Source organism: Eumetopias jubatus, unplaced genomic scaffold (genome assembly GCF_037043125.1).
Source record: "Eumetopias jubatus isolate StellerSeaLion01/CBP00866 unplaced genomic scaffold, mEumJub1_p1.0 scaffold_17, whole genome shotgun sequence".
Taxonomy (NCBI): Eukaryota; Metazoa; Chordata; class Mammalia; order Carnivora; family Otariidae; genus Eumetopias; species Eumetopias jubatus.
The window spans coordinates 60752782-60771152 of NW_028274823.1; the positions used below are offsets into that span (position 1 = coordinate 60752782).

Genomic DNA, 18371 nt, shown 5'->3' on the forward strand with positions numbered 1-18371 from the left:
TAGAGTTGAGGGTCCATTTCTGAGCTCTCTATTCTGTTCCATTGATCTATGTGTCTGTTTTTGTGCCAGTACCATACTGTCTTGATGATGACAGCTTTGTAATAGAGCTGGAAGTTCGGAATTGTGATGCCGCCAGCTTTGCTTTTCTTTTTACCTCTGGCTATTCGGGGTCTCTTCTTGTTCCATACAAATTTTAGGATTATTTGTTCCATTTCTTTGAAAAAAGTGGATGGTATTTTGATAGGGATTGCATTGAATGTGTAGATTGCTCTAGGTAGCATTGACATCTTCACAATGTTTGTTCTTCCAATCCATGAGCATGGAACGTTTTTCCATTTCTTTGTGTCTTCCTCAATTTCCTTCATGAGTATTTTATAGTTTTCTGAGTACAGATCCTTTGCCTCTTTGGTTAGATTTATTCCTAGGTATCTTGTGGTTTTGGGTGCAATTGTAAATGGGATCGATTCCTTAATTTCTCTCTCTTCTGTCTTGTTGTTGGAGTATAGGAATGCCACTGATTTCTGTGCATTGATTTTATATCCTGGCACTTTACTGAATTCCTGTATGAGTTCTAGCAGTTTTGGGGTGGAGTCCTTTGGGTTTTCCACATAAAGTATCATATCATCTGCAAAGAGTGAGAGTTTGACTTCCTCTTTGCCGATTTGGATGCCTTTGATTCCTTTTTGTTGTCTGATTGCTGTGGCTAGGACTTCTAATACTATATTGAATAGCAGTGGTGAGAGTGGACATCCCTGCCACACTCCTGACCTTAGGGGGAAGCTTTTCCCCACTGAGAATGATATTTACTGTAGGTTTTTCATAGACGGCTTTTATGATATTGAGGTATGTACGCTGTATCCCTATACTCTGAAGAGTTTTGATCAAGAAAGGATGCTGTACTTTGTCAAATGCTTTTTCTGCATCTATTGAGAGGATCCTATGATTCTTGTTCTTTCTTTTGTTAATGTATTGTATCACGCTGATTGATTTGCAGAGGTGAACCAACCTTGCAGCCCAGGGATAAATCCCACTTGGTCATGGTGAATAATCCTTTTAATGTACTGTTGGATCCTATTGGCTAGTATTTTGGTGAGAATTTTTGCATCCATGTTCATCAAGGATATTGGTCTGTAATTCTCCTTTTTCATGGGGTCTTTGTCTGGTTTGGGGACCAAGGTAATGGTGGCCTCATAAAATGAGTTTGGACGTTTTCCTTCCATTTCTCTTTTTTGGAACAGTTTCAGGAGAATAGGTATTAATTCTTCTTGAAATGTTTGGTAGAATTCCCCTGGGAAGCCTTCTGGCCCTGGGCTTTTGTTTGTTAGGAGATTTTTGATGACTGCTTCAATTTCTGTAGTGGTTATAGGTCTGTTCGGGTTTTCTATTTCTAGTGAGATGTTTCACATCTCTAGGAATGCATCCATTTCTTCCTGGTTGTCTAATACTGGCATAGAGTTGTTCATAATATGTTCTTATAATTGTTTGTATTTCTTTGGTGCTGGTTGTGATCTCTCCTCTTTCATTCATGATTTTGTTGATTTGGGTCATTTCTCTTTTCTTTTTGAGAAGTCTGGCCAGGGGTTTATCAATCTTGTTAATTCTTTCAAAGAACCAGCTCCTAGTTTCGTGGATCTGTTCTACTGTTCTTTTGGTTTCTAGTTCATTGATTTCTGCTCTGATCTTTACTATTTCTCTTCTCCTGCTGGATTTAGGCTTTATTTGCTGTTTTTTCTCCAGCTCCTTTAGGTGTAGAGTTAGGTTGTGTATTTGAGACCTTTTTTGTTTCTTGAGAAAGGCTTGTATTGCTATATACTTTCCTCTTAGGACTGCCTTTGCTGCATCCCAAAGATTTTGAACAGTTGTGTTTTCATTGTCTTTGGTTTCCATTAATTTTTTTAATTCTTCTTTAATATCTGGTAGACCCATTCATTCTTTAGTAGGATGCTCTTTAGCCTCCATGTATTTGAGTTCTTTCCGACTTTCCTCTTGTGATTGAGTTCTAGTTTCAAAGCATTGTGGTCTGAAAATATGCAGGGAATAATCCCAATCTTTTGGTACCAGTTGAGACCTGATTTGTGACCTAGGATGTGATCTATTCTGGAGAATGTTCCATGGGCACTAGAGAAGAATGTGTATTCCGTTGCTTTGGGAGGGAATGTTCTGAATATGTCTGTGAAGTCCATTTGGTCCAGTGTGTCATTTAAAGTCTTTATTTCCTTGTTGATGTTTTGCTTAGGTGATCTGTCCATTTCAGTCAGGGGGGTGTTAAAGTCCCCCAATAGCATTGTACTGTTGTCAATGTGTTTCTTTGCTTTTGTTATTAATTGCCTTATATAATTGGCTGCTCCCATGTTAGGGGCAGAGATATTTACAATTGTTAGATCTTCTTGTTGGATAGACCCTTTAAGTAGGATATAGTGTCCTTCTTCATCTCTTATTATAGTCTTTTTTAAAAATCTAATTTGTCTGATATAAGGATTGCCACCTCAGCTTTCTTTTAGTGTCCATTAGCATGGTAAATGGTTTTCCACCCCCTCACTTTCAATCTGGCGGTGTTTTGGGTCTAAAATGAGTCTCTTGCAGACAGCATATCGATGGGTCTTGTTTTTTAATCCAATCTGATAGCCTATGTCTTTTGATTGGGGCATTTAGCCCATTTACATTCAGGGTAACTATTGAAAGATATGAATTTAGTGCCATTGTATTGCCTGTAAAGTGACTGTTACTGTATATTGTCTGTGTTCCTTTCTGATCTATGCTGCTTTTAGGCTCTCTCTTTGCTTAGAGGACCCCTTTCAATATTTCTTGTAGGGCTGGTTTCATGTTTGCAAATTCCTTTAGTTTTTGTTTGTCCTGGAAGCTTTTTATCTCTCCTTCTATTTTCAATGACAGCCTAGCTGGATATAGTATTCTTGGCTGCATATTTTGCTCGTTAGTGCTCTGAAGATATCATGCCAGTCCTTTCTGGCCTACCCAGTCTCTGTGGATAGGTCTGTTGCCAATGTAATGTTTCTACATTTGTAGGTTACATATCTCTTCTCCTGAGCTGCTTTCATGATTTTCCCTTTGTCTCTGAGACTCATAAGTTTTACTATTAGATGTCGGGGTGTTGACCTATTTTTCTTGATTTTGAGAGGGATTCTCTGTGCCTCCTGGATTTTGATGCCTGTTTCCCTCCCCACATTAGGGAAGTTCTCTGCTCTAATTTGCTCCAATATACCTTTTGCCCCTCTTTCTCTTTCTTCTTCTTCTGGGATCCCGATTATTCTAATGTTGTTTCTTCTTATCATATCACTTATCTCTCGAGTTCTTCCCTTGTGATCCTGTAGTTGTTTATCTCACTTTTTCTCAGCCTCTTCATTTTCCATCATTTGGTCTTCTATATCGCTAATTCTCTCTTCTGCCTCATTTATCCTAGCAGTTAGTGCCCCCATTTTTGATTGCACCTCATTAATAGCCTTTTTGATTTCAACTTGGTTAGATTTTCGTTCTTTTATTTCTCCAGAAAGGTTCTCTAATAACTTCCATGCTTTTTTCAAGCCCAGCTACTATCTTTAAAGTCATGATTCTGAACTCTAGGTCTGACATCGTACTAATGTCCCTATTGAGTAGATCCCTGGCAGAGGGAACTACCTCTTGTTCTTTTTGCTGAGGTGTTTTTTTTCATCTTGTCATTTTGTCCAGAGGAGATTAGATGAATGAGAGAACAAAATGCTAACAGGTTAACAACGTCCCCAGCAAATACACTCTATACAAATCAGAAAATACCGGAAACCAGGGGAAGAGAAAGGGAAAGAAAGAAAAAAGAAAGAGGAAAAAAAAAGAAAAAGAAAAAGATAAAAACAAACAAAAACAGAACAAAGCAAAAAAAATCAGACTATGATAAAATATGATCAGGCTAGTGCATAGATCAGTGCCACAGAGTAGATTTTGGGCATATTTTGGTCTGTTAGAAGAAAGTGCCTCCTAAAATTTTAAAGGAAGAAAGACTTATATATGTACAAAATATGGGTTGATACAATGAAGGGATGGAAGATGATTGTAAAGATGAAAATTATAAAAGATTTTATAAGAGGAAGTGATAAGATAAGTTGTTTGAAAAAAGAAAGAAGGTTAAAAAAAAAGAAAAGAAAAAAAAGGGAGAGAATGTGATCAGGCAGGAGACTAGAACAAAGCCATACACTAGTGATTTAGGGTATATTTTGATCTGTTAGAAGAAACTGTATCTCAAAATTTTAAAGAGAAAACAACTTATATATATGCCAAAAATAAGGGTAACTACTATGAAGGGATAAAATATGTCTCTAAAAATGAAAAGTAAAAAATGTTTTTTAAAAAAAGGGATTGATAAGATGTTGGTTGAAAAAGTGAAAAAGAAAAATTAAAAAAAAAGTTAAAAAAATTAACTTTGAAAAACTAATGAATCATGGTAAAAAAGCCATGAATTCGATGTGCAGTATTCCCCTCCGCTGGAGTTCTTCCATTCTCCTTGATCGGTAAACTTGGTCTTGGCTTACTGGCTGTTCATGCTGATCTTCTTGGGGCGGGGCCTGTTGTCGTGGCTCCCAAATGTCTTTGCCGGAGGCGGAATTGCCCTGCCCTTGTCTGTCCGTGCTAAGCAATCTGCTTGGGTTGGCTCTCAGGAGCTTTTGTTCCCTGCAAGCTCTCGGTACATCTTTGGAGGACCAGAGTGAAAATGGTGGCCTCCCAATCTCCAGCCGGAGGAACTGAGAACTCGGGTCACTGCTCCTCAGTGCACCCCCAGAGAAAAGCAGTCACTCCCATCCCCCCTGTCTCCGGCCGCACTCCGTGCTCACCTGGCCTGTGACCAAGTGTTTCTATCTCTGGCACCCGACCCCGTGTGGAGTCTCCAAACCCAGCAGGTCCCTGTGGTGCTCTCCCATGCTCCTCCTCCAGGGAGTGGAAGGGGAGTCTCCCCAGCTCTGCCACTTGTTGGGTCCCTGCTGGAGGAGCAGTGGCCCGACTGGGCCGCAGATCACAGTTTATGGCCACCCCGAGCTGAGAGCCCGTGCCTTGGCTCCATCTCTCCAGCCGGCTTCCCCACTCTGATACCTGGGAGCTCTGCCATACTCAGGCTCCCCCGGTCTTTCTGTGACCCCAAGGGTCCTGAGACCACACTATCCCGTGTGGGTTCCACCCCCAGCTTAGCCACTGGAGCGACGTCCCTCAGCGGAGCTGACTTCTAAAAGTTCTGATTTTGTGCTCCGCTGCTCTATCACTTGCCAGAAGGGGCCGACAGAGGCCCCCTCCCCTGCCATCTATCCTCCCAAATATTACCTCGGATTCACTTATCTGCACGTCCTACCTTCCAGAAAGTGGTCGCTTTTCTGTTCAGAGTTGTTGCTACTCTCTTCTTCAACTCCTGTTGAGTTCGTAGGTGTTCAGAATGGTTTGATCCCTATTCAGCTGAATTCCTGAGACCAGAGGAAATCCAGGTCTCCTACTCCTCTGCCTTCTTGCTCTGCCCCAAAATCCATTGATATGAGGAATTCTTAATCTCAGGAAACAAACTGAGGGTTGCTGGAGTGGTGGGGGGTGGGAGGGATGGGGTGGCTGGGTGATAGACATTGGGGAGGGTATGTGCTATGGTGAGTGCTGTGAATTGTGCAAGACTGTTGAATCACAGATCTGTACTTCTGAAACAAATAATGCAATATACGTTAATAAAAAAAAGAAGATAGCAGGAGGGGAAGAATGAAGTGGAGTAACTCGGAGGGGGAGATGAACCATGAGAGAAGATGGACTCTGAAAAACAAACTGAGGGTTCTGAGGGGAGGGGTGGGGGGATGGGTTAGCCTGGTGATGGGTATTAAAGAGGGCACATTCTGCGTGGAGCACTGGGTGTTATGCACAAACAATGAATCATGGAACACTACATCAAAAAGTAATGATGTAATGTATGGTGATTAACATAACAATAAAAAATTAAAAAAAAATTTTTGACCAGGCATCTTGTATTTTATCCTGTAATTCTACATGTGTTTTCCCCTCAGTAACATCAGTGAAATATAGAAAGAACATGGGGGATTACTAATACTTTTCTTTATAGTAAAGGGATATTTCCAGCTTGTAAAAAAACTGCTGTGTTCCAGAAGTATGAAAATTCTCTATGGTTTCTATAGGTCAACATATTCATTGCTTTGATTAAGTATTTTTGTTTAACAAAGGACTACAAAAAACAGCAACCATTTTATTATGTTTCGTGATTCCATGGGTTGGTTGGGGGTCAGCAGGGCCATATTCATACTCTTGACTTGTGGTATCCCATGTAGTGGCAGGCAAATGGTGACTGTGTGCGGGTTCAGGGCTGGGTATTTGAGGCCTCAGTGCTTCTTCTTCTTCCCGCTCTCCATATGGTGTCTAAACTCCTAGGACCCCTTCATGCAACTTCTTTCTCCCACAGGGTAGCCTGGATTTCTTGCATGATAGTTCAGGGCTCCAGGAAAGGAGAGATGGAAGCTGCCAGAACTTCTTAATGCTTAAGCTCCAAAGTGACCGGAATGCTATTTCTTCCCCATTCCATAGATAAGAATAGTCATGAATCCTGTCCCAGGTTAAGAGGACCAACAGAACCTCAAGAAGTGATATGTGTGTACAGGATGATGTGGGTTTGTTAGAAGTTTGTCTCTGGAGACATCTGTGGTCTTCAATGTCAATGAGGTAGTTGCTATGGTTTGTTTTCAGTATCCTTATTGCCCTCCCTAGGACTTCATTTTCCATCCTGATGTTTATACTTTTGCAATAATAAAAAGTAGTTAAACAGCAACATGAGTCATCTCCACCTCTTCTTATTCTTGCAAAGTTTATCAAGCAGTTTGTTTTAAGCATCTCATATATACTCTTGCACACAGGAAGTAGAAAGTCCCTACCCTTAAAATATTTTTCTTTGGAATATTTAATGTTCATATATTGTTGTAGATCTGTTTTTGTTTGCATGTTTGTTTTTAGTAAACAATAATCAGAACACATCTCCCTGCCCATTTATCTAATCTACTTGTTTACCTATGGCTTGTCCATCAGCAACACAGAAACATTTTGGCTTTGGTTCAGAGAATCATTGAATTTCTATGAGATATTTCTATGAGATACATTGTTTAGACAGACCTATGGAGGGGAGGGGAAACAAATTACACATTTTGGGGCAATAAAATGAAACGACCTAGAAAGTGACTTAGTGTTTATTTCTATGAACCTTATTGCTTTGTGACTTTCTTGCCTGTTACCAAAGAGAAAAAAGACAAAAGTCCTTGGCATGGCGTTCCAGGTTGTCTGTGAATTGGCCATGACTTTAATTGACATTATTTGTAATGTTCCTTCTCTTTCACTCTCTTAGCTCCTCCTCCTCACCAAACCACACATTAACCTGTTCTCTGACTAAAGAGTCTACTTACTATTCACCAAATTTTCCATTACCTCCCACCCCCAAAACACATGTGTCTTTGTATATATGGCTTGTTTAACTTGGTGCTTTTCCCACTCCTCTTGCTTCCGCCAGTAATCAAACCTTAGGAACTTCAAGACTAATGTAAATGCTACTTCTCCCATAAAACCTTTACCATTATCAATAGCTGGAATTATTATTTTTTTTCTTTCTGGAGCACTTATAACATGTGTAGTTCTTTTATAGTAGTGATCATATTCTGCATGTGTTTTTCTTTTTTAGTGGATTTTTTCTTCCCACTGGAGTTTATATCCTTAAAATGATAGTTATAACAACATCTTTCACTTAGTAATGCTTTGAAAAGCTTGCTACAAACTCCTTACATTAGTCTTTACATGATTGATTTTTATTTCCGAAACAAGAAATAATGCCATAGTATTATTATCTCAGTTTCTCAGGTGAGTCAATTTACTGAACATCACTTAGCTAACTGGTAGAGCCAAGGTTTGAACCCAAGTCCACCCAACCCAGTCCAAATTGTAACCACCATGTGAGGGGTCAGGGATAATGGCCTTTTCACCCTCAGAACTCCCAGTGCCTAATAAACGATTTTACCATCCTGATTTTTTTCTTCCTTACTATTTATTTTACAAGTTTTTTTTTTATTAAAATTTTTTCTTCCTTTAGTCTCTTTCCCCATCACTTATTTGAGAACTGCATACCTATTACAATTCTTAGTAAGGGAGGAAGATTTTTAAACCTCATTTCTTTGTTTAAAAAATTAAAGCAATTGAATATATTCCATTTCTACTGTAGTATGTAGAATGAAACATACATTTGATTTCACTAAAGGCAGGTTAAAATTTTTATTTGTGTATATTGAGAAAAAAATGCCTATTTTATAAATGCTGAAGTAAGGACTTGAGGTATGTCAAATTAAATAGGCTTCTGATAAAACACAAACAAAACAAAAACTTGGCTGATTTTTTAGTTGCTGAGTTGTTGAATTGCTATATGCATCTCTTCTCCATTTTGGTAGTATCAATGCCACACTTAGAAAAAAATATGTATGTCCTTATGCCTCCCCTTCATCATCCTCATAATGAAATAATATTAGCAATCCAGGGCACCTGGGTGGCTCAGTAGGTTAAGCATTTTCCTTTGGCTTAGGTCATGATCCCAGGGTCCTAGGATGGAGTCCCACATCAGGCTCCCTGCTCAGTGGAGAGTCTGCTTCTTCCTCTGCCCCTCCCTCCCCTGCTTGTGCTCTCTCTCTCTCTCTCACACACACACACACACACAAATAAATAAATCAAATCTTTAAAAATATTAATGGTCCATAAGATACAAGTATCATTAAGTTGACACAGTAAGTATACGTTGAATTAATTATTAGGTGATTTAGTTGCTAATAGTCAATTGAGTTGTGACAGTCACATTTTGCTATTTGACTTAAAATTACAATGGCATTAATATACACATGTATAATTTTTTTCTAGTTCCCTAAGGACAATTTTTTTCTGAGGCATTTTCTTTTCTTTCCATTCCTCCTCCCTCACAATTTCATTCTTTCTATTCTCTTATTTAGTGGTGGTGGGGGCAGTGCTGTCTTATAGTTTTCACATACAGCTTTCACTTTTGGGTTTCAATTGTAGAGAAATATATTATTTTATTTGAGATCCCAGTGGGAAATAGAAAAATTGATGTCTCAAAGCCTGTTATTAAACCATAGTGAGAAAAGATGGAAAACCCCTCAGTTTGATTTTGTGCCTGACATCTTTCATGCCTGGCCACAAGCAGGTATTTATTGAAAACACATACCTCTAACTCCTATTGGCCTCCCACTAACTTCAGATTTTAGTGCTGCAGCTTCTAAAGTTGTCCTATTTTTACATTGGCATGTTGGATTCTTCTTTTTAAAGTTTTTTGTATATCAGTCAAGTGAAAGGAATGAGTTGTTCCATTGGGTGGGAAAATAATATGGAAATTAATAAGATAGAGGCTTCTTACATATTATACACAGATATAGGTGAGTGTACAATTTAAATGAAAAAAAAATCCCATATGTCAGAATGTGCCAGAATATATAAAGAAAAGTACTTAGCATAGCATTTGAGGCATTCCATATCTTGTCCCTATTTGCATTTCTGGTCCTCTCTCATAATAATTCCTCTTTCACCGTCAGCACAGTACAGGGGATGACAGAATCAAATTCAGTAGTGTGCAAAGCAGAAGTGGTAAAGTATGATCATCAATGGGTAGTTTATATAAAACATCAGAATCTGTTACTTGGTACATGACCAAACAACATTATCACCAGACAAATGTATCTATTTTATATTAGATTCCCCTGAAAGCAAGTCCTAAGACCAGAGCCTTAGTGCAGGTAGTTTATTAAGAGACAATTCCAAAAAGCATGTGTAAGAGAACATGCAGTGGAAGAGAGCAGGCAGGGAAGGAGGAAAAAATATGCTATTTGGGGTTCCTACTCTAGGCAGCAGGAACTTAAGGATCTCTGAGAAGGAACAGAATGTCTCCCAGAATTGTCTAACCAATGGATAGAGACCAGGAATTTTGTCCGGCAACTCCCATCTCCACTGATTGATAGTTGTTCCCAGTGGTGTTCCCTCTTCAGAACTTCCAGGCTGTCTGTGCTTGGGCTGAGACTCTCACAGAGACTTGGAGCAGACCTAAGAAAGAATAACAAAGAGAAGCATGGAATGCATTCGAGGTGGGATGTCTTGAAAGGATAAGGAACTGTTCCCTTACAGCAACAGCTGAAATCAGAGACTGTTCCAGTGGTTGAGACATCATCTTTTAATCTTTTTGTCTTATTTTGTTCTTTTTACCTGAAATGCATTCCATTACCTCTATTGTACCTAAGAAATCCTGTTTCAATCCTTACTCTATGACTGTGTTCTAGGCACACTAAATTCATGTGATGTCTTGAGGATTGATTGATTGATTGATTTATAGCTTATGATAGTCTTTATTCTAGAATGCTGTGCTTTCCATTTCCCAACCCCCACTCTTAACAGGTAATTCAGCTTTTAAAATGAAATACATATGTCTCATCTTTACAGAAGGCTTTTTCACTGTAACAATCCAAGTTAATTGTTTCTTATTTATTTATGCTTCTTTTAAGATACTCATCAAACTCTTTTTACACCTCTCACTCCCTAATATTGCCCTGTCTTTGTTATCCTGACATTCCCAGGTTGCCTAGAATGGTGCCCTGCCCTTAGAGAGAAAGCTCACAGTGCATTTGTTAAACTGAATGAATATACAGCTATAGGAAAGAAGATTCATTTTGCTCATTATATTTGAATTATGGTATGTCAGGTAATTTTGGCCCATTTTCCAACAGAATTTTGAAAGCATTGGCATAAAACTTATTTGTAAACTCATTTTTCAGTCCTTGTGTCTTGTCTTACTGAACATAATATCTCATGTCCATCGTACACCTTTTCTCATTTACTGTGTTTTGTACTTAGCAACATGTCTTAGTATAAAGTTAAAAAAATGTGTTTCTAACATGGTTTAATTAAAAAAAATAATTTAGCTAAAGCATTTATTTATTTATTTGTTAATGATAGTAAATTAGCTGTGCCTCAAGCCTCACTTTTGCAACATGTTTCAGCACTTCTGTATGGATTGAAGGATTGAATGAATAGCAGTGAAAACATAGCTGAAAACCTCGGAAAGAAAAAAAAGAACAAGGAAGTAAATACCATTAAAATAAAGGGAAGACAAATGGTAGTACCACAGAGGGGAAATGCACAGACCAAAGCAAATGTAACCATTGCTGTAAGATTGCTATAACTATTCAAATATTTACAAACATTGGCACAGTGTGGGACAATACTTACTCTCTCTCTCTCTAGATTTTTCTATGTGACAAAGCAAAATGTATTTTTTAAAAAAATACAAGAGAAGAGTCTAACTTTCTGGGTATAGTTGTAGATGGGAACATACATCAAAGTCTTTTATATGAGAAACAATCACTTTTTAAACCTGTGTTTCAATGTGGTTAATACCAAGTCTTGCATCTTCATGTAATAATCAAATTACTGGAAATAGGAGTTTATTCTCACTGTCTCCACCTCCACTCATCTCCCATTCATTCTTCAAACTATTGCAATAGGACTCCAGCTTCTACTTTTCCACTCTGACTGCTCTCACTAAGTTAATCAATGACTCTTAGTGGTCAAATCCATTAGACAAGTCTTAGTTCATTTTATTTAACTTACCTTTAAAATTAGACTCTGAAACTCATTATCTTTTTGAAATCTCTTTGCTGTCAGCTTCTTGATTTTTCCCTTATTGTAACATTTAATGACTCTCACTTCTCTATTAGATTATAGGGACCATGCATTTCCATCTTGCTATATTTTGTAATAGCTTGCTGTTGGTAGAAAGGTAAGGAAATGATGTTTAGAAATAATTGTTGAATTGCATGGAATCAAATACACAGAAAAGAAGATTCAACAAGTCCATAATATGGGTACTATAATTGCATCTGGTACAATAAGTTCATTTGGAGAGAGCACTGATGTAGATTTATTTGAAAGTTTCTCTTTTAGTTGTTGGTCATTTGCTTTCTCTGTTTTTGACCATCATCTCAGTCTCCTTTTAGATCCTACTCTTCCATCGGCATGGTTCCCATATATGGTAATATTTCCTAAGATTTTATTCTTGGACATTTCCTCACTGTGCATGATCCTATCTGCCTCCTTGGTTTGATTACCTCCCATATGTATGTTGGCTATTAATTGCATATCTTTAGTGCAGATCTCCTCTTAGCCCTCCTTCTATATATCCTAGTTATAAATGAAAGAAAAAAGGACAAAGGAGAGGGATGATAATTGAAAACTGTTCCCCCTCTGCGATCCCTTCTACTTTTACGTATTTGGAACTAACATAACTTGTAGTTCCCAGCTCAAGTCCTAACTTGTGATTGGTTGCCTGACTTCTCTGGTTCACTCTTTATGGACATCAAACACATTGTTCATTCACCCGAAGTCTTCCCTTTGCCTTGTAACTCCTTAGCACTCTGCACTCTGTCTTAGTAAGTGCTCAGACAATATTAATTAGTTGCTATTAGTGATCTGCCTTTCTGCATGCTAAGCAGATTCTTTCCTTCGGGATCTCACATAGCCTTTGTGAAAATGTTGGAAACCAGAAAATTTCACAATTCTCTTGCTTAAGATGTAACATCTTAGGCAGAGGTATTTTTTTCTCCCAGAAATCTATAATTATTATGGATTTATTATCCTATAAATATTACAGGAAGATGGTGGTTTTTTTTTTTTAATGCAGCTACAGTAGCATTCTCATGTAATCCAAAACTAGGGTAACTGTCTATTGGTTTTAAAAAATGCTCTAAAACAATTTTCACAGAAGGCAAATTAAAAATTTCTTGTCTGATAACTACTCATCTCTTTGTTTTATTGTATAGAGGTTATTAAATTAAATAAGGAGGTTGACTAGAAAATTAGAGAGCCATTCATAGTCATTGACACTGTTGGATGAAACTTTTCAAGATACTGTGATCCTTTAGGACTCAATATTATATAAATACAATGCATTAATTTTCCAATGCAGTGTTAAATTTCAGAAAATATCTGCTGAATAAAGTAATTGCCTGATTGTCATTTATGAGCTTACACATAATCTAATTTAAAAGAACTAATTGTAGCAGAATGTTATACTTGTTTAATAATTTAAGGTGTAAGGGCAAGAACAATTAATGCAGATGAAGAAAATTGGACATCAAACTCATTTATTATTCTCCTTGCTCTATTAATCTGTTATCAGCTGGCATAATCGGTGATCTAACTTGGTTTAATTACCATGAAGACTACAATTTAGCTAATCAAAATTTATCATCACTTCCTCCAACAAAGTAGAAAACATTTCATAATTTTGTAATTATGAAAATACATGATGTACAATGTTGTTTGTACACATGCATAAACATTACAATAGTACAATTTCTTTGAGGGAAAATGGAGTATTATCACTTATAATCTGACCTCTGGGCTAAGTATAATTTAAGAAAAAAATAGTGCATTTTGAAAGCAAGAGAGCTATTGTTCAATGATTATTTTTCCTTGGATATTTTGTTTGTTTTAACTTTGTAAGTGACATTCATACACAGTCTTAAATATTAGTTTAGAGATTGTGTAAAAATGTGTAAGATCAATTTTGTAACTACTGAGATTGTAAAAACAGGAAATAACATGAACAATTACCTGAAAAAAAAAAGTGAATTTTTTATTTCTCCTCAGCTCCGTAAGGCTATTATAGATCATGTGTCAGACTCCTTTTTGGATACAACAGTCCCACTTTTGGTTCTCATTGAAGCTGCCAAGAACGGCCGAGAAAAGGAAATAAAAGAATATGCTTCAATATTTCGTGAACACACCAGCAGGCTTATAGAGGTAAGCATGCTAGAACTGTAACTACTCTAAATCCAGGAGAATGAAGCTCTCATTCCCCTTTTACAGTTGAATTGTACTCAGATAAAAACTTTTGAAAACTTACTACAAATGAAGCCAAGTTCAGTACTTTTTATGTATATTTTTTAAAAGGTATACACACACACACACACACACAAACTGGTTAAATGCAGATACTTTGTTTTATCTTTACAGAGGTTTTCTTCCTGTTCTAACCATGAAAGTATTAAATACTTACCTCATGCCATTTTATTATTTCTCTACGATCTTTTCATGGCTGTATTACTCCATCAGCCTTTTCAATCATATTCAGCCATGTAACGTGACTATAGAAAAAGAATGTCAGATATACAGGGGTAGAAATATCCAGAATAAATAAGTGGGGATAGTAGATTGGTCGATGTCCCAGTAGAGGCAAGAGGAGATGATACAACTATAATTTCTTCAGCTTGGAAGCTGGAAGCATGGAAATGCCCCATAATTGGGGGCAAGGTGGCATATTGCTGAAAGAGCCATAAAATGCTAGACAATTGCTAGGAAACAGATAATAGAACCTATTGTATTATGAGACTCAGTAAGGCGGCCACAGTATAAGAAAGTCTGAATGGAAGGACTTCTAACACCAGTAAGGTGACAGTACTCACAAGGCCAGGAACTGGTAGTAGAAAGGGGAAACTGTGCTTGATCAAATTCATATACCAGAGCCGATAAACTGCTAGGACTCATCAGTATGACTGCACTGTTGTTTATGGCTAGTGTCTGCTCTCATTGGCAGCACCATGCCATACTGATTATTAAATGTTCTGACTGCCACACCTTCATATACTGGCCATGAACTTTGTGGTGAATATGTTTGGGGGCTCAAATTACTTGTAAAATCTTGTGAGTCAGAAATAGACACTACCTGAATTAGAATCACAGCATTTTATTAAACATCTATTAAAATAGAGGACTTTCCCAATGTCTTTAATGTAGATCCACTGGGAAGGAAGTTTCCAATGTAGCTAGCATTTGCACTATAAACTCTCTGGTTCCTAGTCTTCATATCTAGAAAATGAAAGGAGTTGATAAATAGATAATTACTAAGATCATTTCAGCCCTAAAACTGACCTATCTCCAAGTCTGAAATCTACTTTGACTTCCCAAGAACTCTGTGAGACCAGGGTAACTGTTAAAATTCCCACTGACCTTAGGTGGACATAAAGGTACAAACACAGACCAGACTAATTAGAGCCGAAGCTGATTTCCAGGCTTACAATTTTTAACTAATTCATTCAATTATTTATTATATTTCTCATAGTATTTATTCCCTTTTGTATTCATTCCTCAAATATGTATTCAGTCTTCCCCCCAAGAAAACGTTAAAGTAAGAGGCAAAGCAGAAGGAACAGATCATTAAAAGTACCTAACTTAAGTGTAGCTCCTGACAATCATAATCATATTTTCTAAAAATGTGTTCTCTAAGCTGAAGGCACACCAAATTATGAAAACAACTTTTTGGTGAAATATTCTGAAAGTATAAGTTGATTTCTGCTAAAAATTTACATCCCTATTCCTATTTCTTAGTTTAGTGTTGCTATGAAACATAAAACTCCTAAGGTGCTCAGTAAAGAAGGGCTTCTTGATCACAGTTTTTGGGGAAAAGTTGTAAAATCTCTTGGAGATTTTACAGTTCTGAGAAATCCATAGATAAGAAGACCTCTTTAATTTAAGTCAGAATTTCCCCAAATCAGTTTACCTAAGGAGCTCTTCCTTCCATGACCCTTATTACTAAAGGAGTGCCTTGAAGGAATGCTTGAGAATGATACCTTAATTTATTGTGAAATGATGGTTTATTATTATGAAGACAGAGCTCTAATAATCTGTTTTAAAAATTAAAGGATCTTGAAAATTCCATATTTCGCATGAACATTGAAAGAACAAAAGATTTCGTAATTTTGAGCTCCTGGGGGACTGAGAATGAGTTTTATTTAATGTTGAAAGTCCCCTTAATACATATAATGAGATTATGCTAGCTTTGGAGTCACAGTTCTTATTCTTATTCTTTTTCCTCGTATTACTTAGAAACTGGCCTAAGTCATTTTCAGTTCCAGTTAGCTTATGCTACATAACACATCATCTCCAAACGTAGTGGCTTAAAACAACCATTTACTATTCTTTCACCAATTTGTATGTTAACTGGGCAGATGGGCAACTCTCATTTAGGTTCTCTCATGTGATTACTGTCAAATATTGGCTGGGTATGGAGCCCTTGAAAGGTTTGACTGGGCTCGACATACAAAATGTCACATTCACATGACTGAAAGTGCATGAGAACTATCAGCTGGGAGCTTAGCCATGGCTCTTCACTGGAGGACCAATACATGGTCTTTCTATGTGGCTTCAGCTTCTTGCAGAATAGTTGCTGGTTCAGAGATGAGAGATCCCAAAAGCAAGTCAGAGACAGGAAGTAGATACTGATATCCTCTTAAGGCCTGGGGCCCAGAAATTGGCAGAATACCACTTCCACTATATATTACTGGAGCCTGCCCAAACAGGAGGGGAGGCAGAGAGGTGTGAGACTTCACCTCTCAAAAGAAAGAATAGCAAAGTATGTGGCCACCTTTATTCTACTATACTTCTCTTCTCAGGACTTCATTTGCTTTATATAAAGTGAAGGTTAACAAGATAATGTCTAAGGTCACTGTCAGTTTCTAAAATTCTATGATATAACAAATACCTTTTACAATCGAAAGACTTCTAATTTTCTTTTTCTTTTTTTTAAAGATTTTATTTATTATTTATTTGAGAGAAAGAGAGAGAAAGGGGGAGGGGCATAAGCCGACTCCCTGCTGAGCATGGAGCCCAATGCAGGGCTCCATCTCACAACCCTGAGATCATGACCTGAGCCAAAATCAAGAGTCAACCGACTGAGCCACCCAGGCGCCCCCAGACTCTAATTTTCTAACAGCTATAGACTTTGGAGAAAATGAAAGTGGTTTTTAAGTATACTGCTTGCCCACTAGGTTGTTTATGTATATATCAAGAAGAAAAAAGAGAAGAACACTGCATTTATCTCCCAGGAAAAGTTCTTTTTGAAAGGAGCTGTCTAACCAAGGCAACAGAGAAAATCATCATTAATTTACTACAAATGTTGAGCCAGAAGTGTCTGTGACAGAGTCCAGGGAAATAGGAGAGCTTAAATATATGTTTCAGAAGACATTGTAAGTTTACTTTGTATAGTTTACCAACCCTCCACCTTTGTTTTCCCTACCAGTCCTCCACCCAGACTACTTAGACCCATCTTATTCCCAACCTGGGTAATTTGACAGAGCAGGACAGAAAATCTTAGATTCTAAATGACTTCAAAGAAAAGCTATTTTCAACATGTCTGGGTTTTGATACCTCAACTGTGTTTGTCAGAGAAATCTAAAATCAGTGAACTTGTTGCAGTAAGACTTAAATGGAAAGAAAAGTCCATTTTTAAAGAATTCCTATGAGATCTTTGAAGAAAACTCCATGTTGTTAAAGGAACACTTTAGATAGTGGTTAAAATTGTAACTTTTACCAAAAAAAAAAAAAAAAGAAAAAAACCTGGATTTGAACACAAAGAAAAAATAACAACAACAACAACAAAGCATTAAGAAATTCTATGGATAATAATTAGGCAACCAAAAGGATTTGGGGTATTGGAGAAAAGAAGTGGGAATGAGGAGAAGAGTGGCCAATAAACTGGGCCTGAACTTTCCCATTCTCTAGTGGGGTCATGTCTGAGGTCTCCTGTTATTATGTAGTTTGGTATAAAATGATCGTGGGTGAAATGATGGTTATAAAACCCTGGGTAGTGTCAATAACTGGAGAACCTAGATCCTTATGGCTAATTTTGTTTAGTTATGCTGAACTAAGTAACTATTATGCAAAGCTTATCCTACTTTGCACATCCAAGTTACTCTGTTTTGGGATCCACCAAACCACAGTAGGGATGGGAAGAAGGAGTCCAAAGGTTGGCATTTTAAAAATCATCTTTACATCGTGATTAGCTATTTAATGACAAATATGCTCATTGAATTATACTCCCCAGTGTTTGATCTTGCACTGATGGTGAGTTAGGTTCCCATTAAGTCTACTGACTTCCACCAATAATACCTATTAAACAGGAAGTTTAAAATATTAATTTTACCTTAAAATGTAAAGTATTCACTAATTCTAGAGAGTAAGAATTTTATCTGTCATCACTTTGAGCCTATTCTGTTAGCCGAGTCTATGCAGCTAGTACTCCCTAAATCTGCATTGAATGAAGAAACACATTCATAACAATAACTCACTTTTGTTTCTCTCTAAAAAGTTAACTTTGGGGATTCCAATAACTGGACTTGGGACCATGTCTGAGCCCAGTTACTTGGTAGGGTGCCTTCCTATTCTACTGTACATGAATACTTGAAAATAATTCTTCACAATGATATTAGCAAACACCTTTGCCATCAACTATCAAAAGCAAACACTATAAACTCTACTCCAGATCTCCTGAG

At 37.3% G+C, this 18371-nt stretch overlaps 1 protein-coding gene across 1 annotated transcript in view; it reads left to right on the forward strand.

Moving 5' to 3' along the window:
• Positions 1-18371, forward strand: part of CTNNA3 (catenin alpha 3) — a 1824697-nt gene that overhangs the window by 916365 nt on the left and 889961 nt on the right. The window contains exon 8 of the mRNA XM_028109632.2: positions 13693-13845. Coding sequence (XP_027965433.1) covers positions 13693-13845 — 153 coding nt within the window. The remainder of the gene's footprint in view (positions 1-13692; positions 13846-18371) is intronic.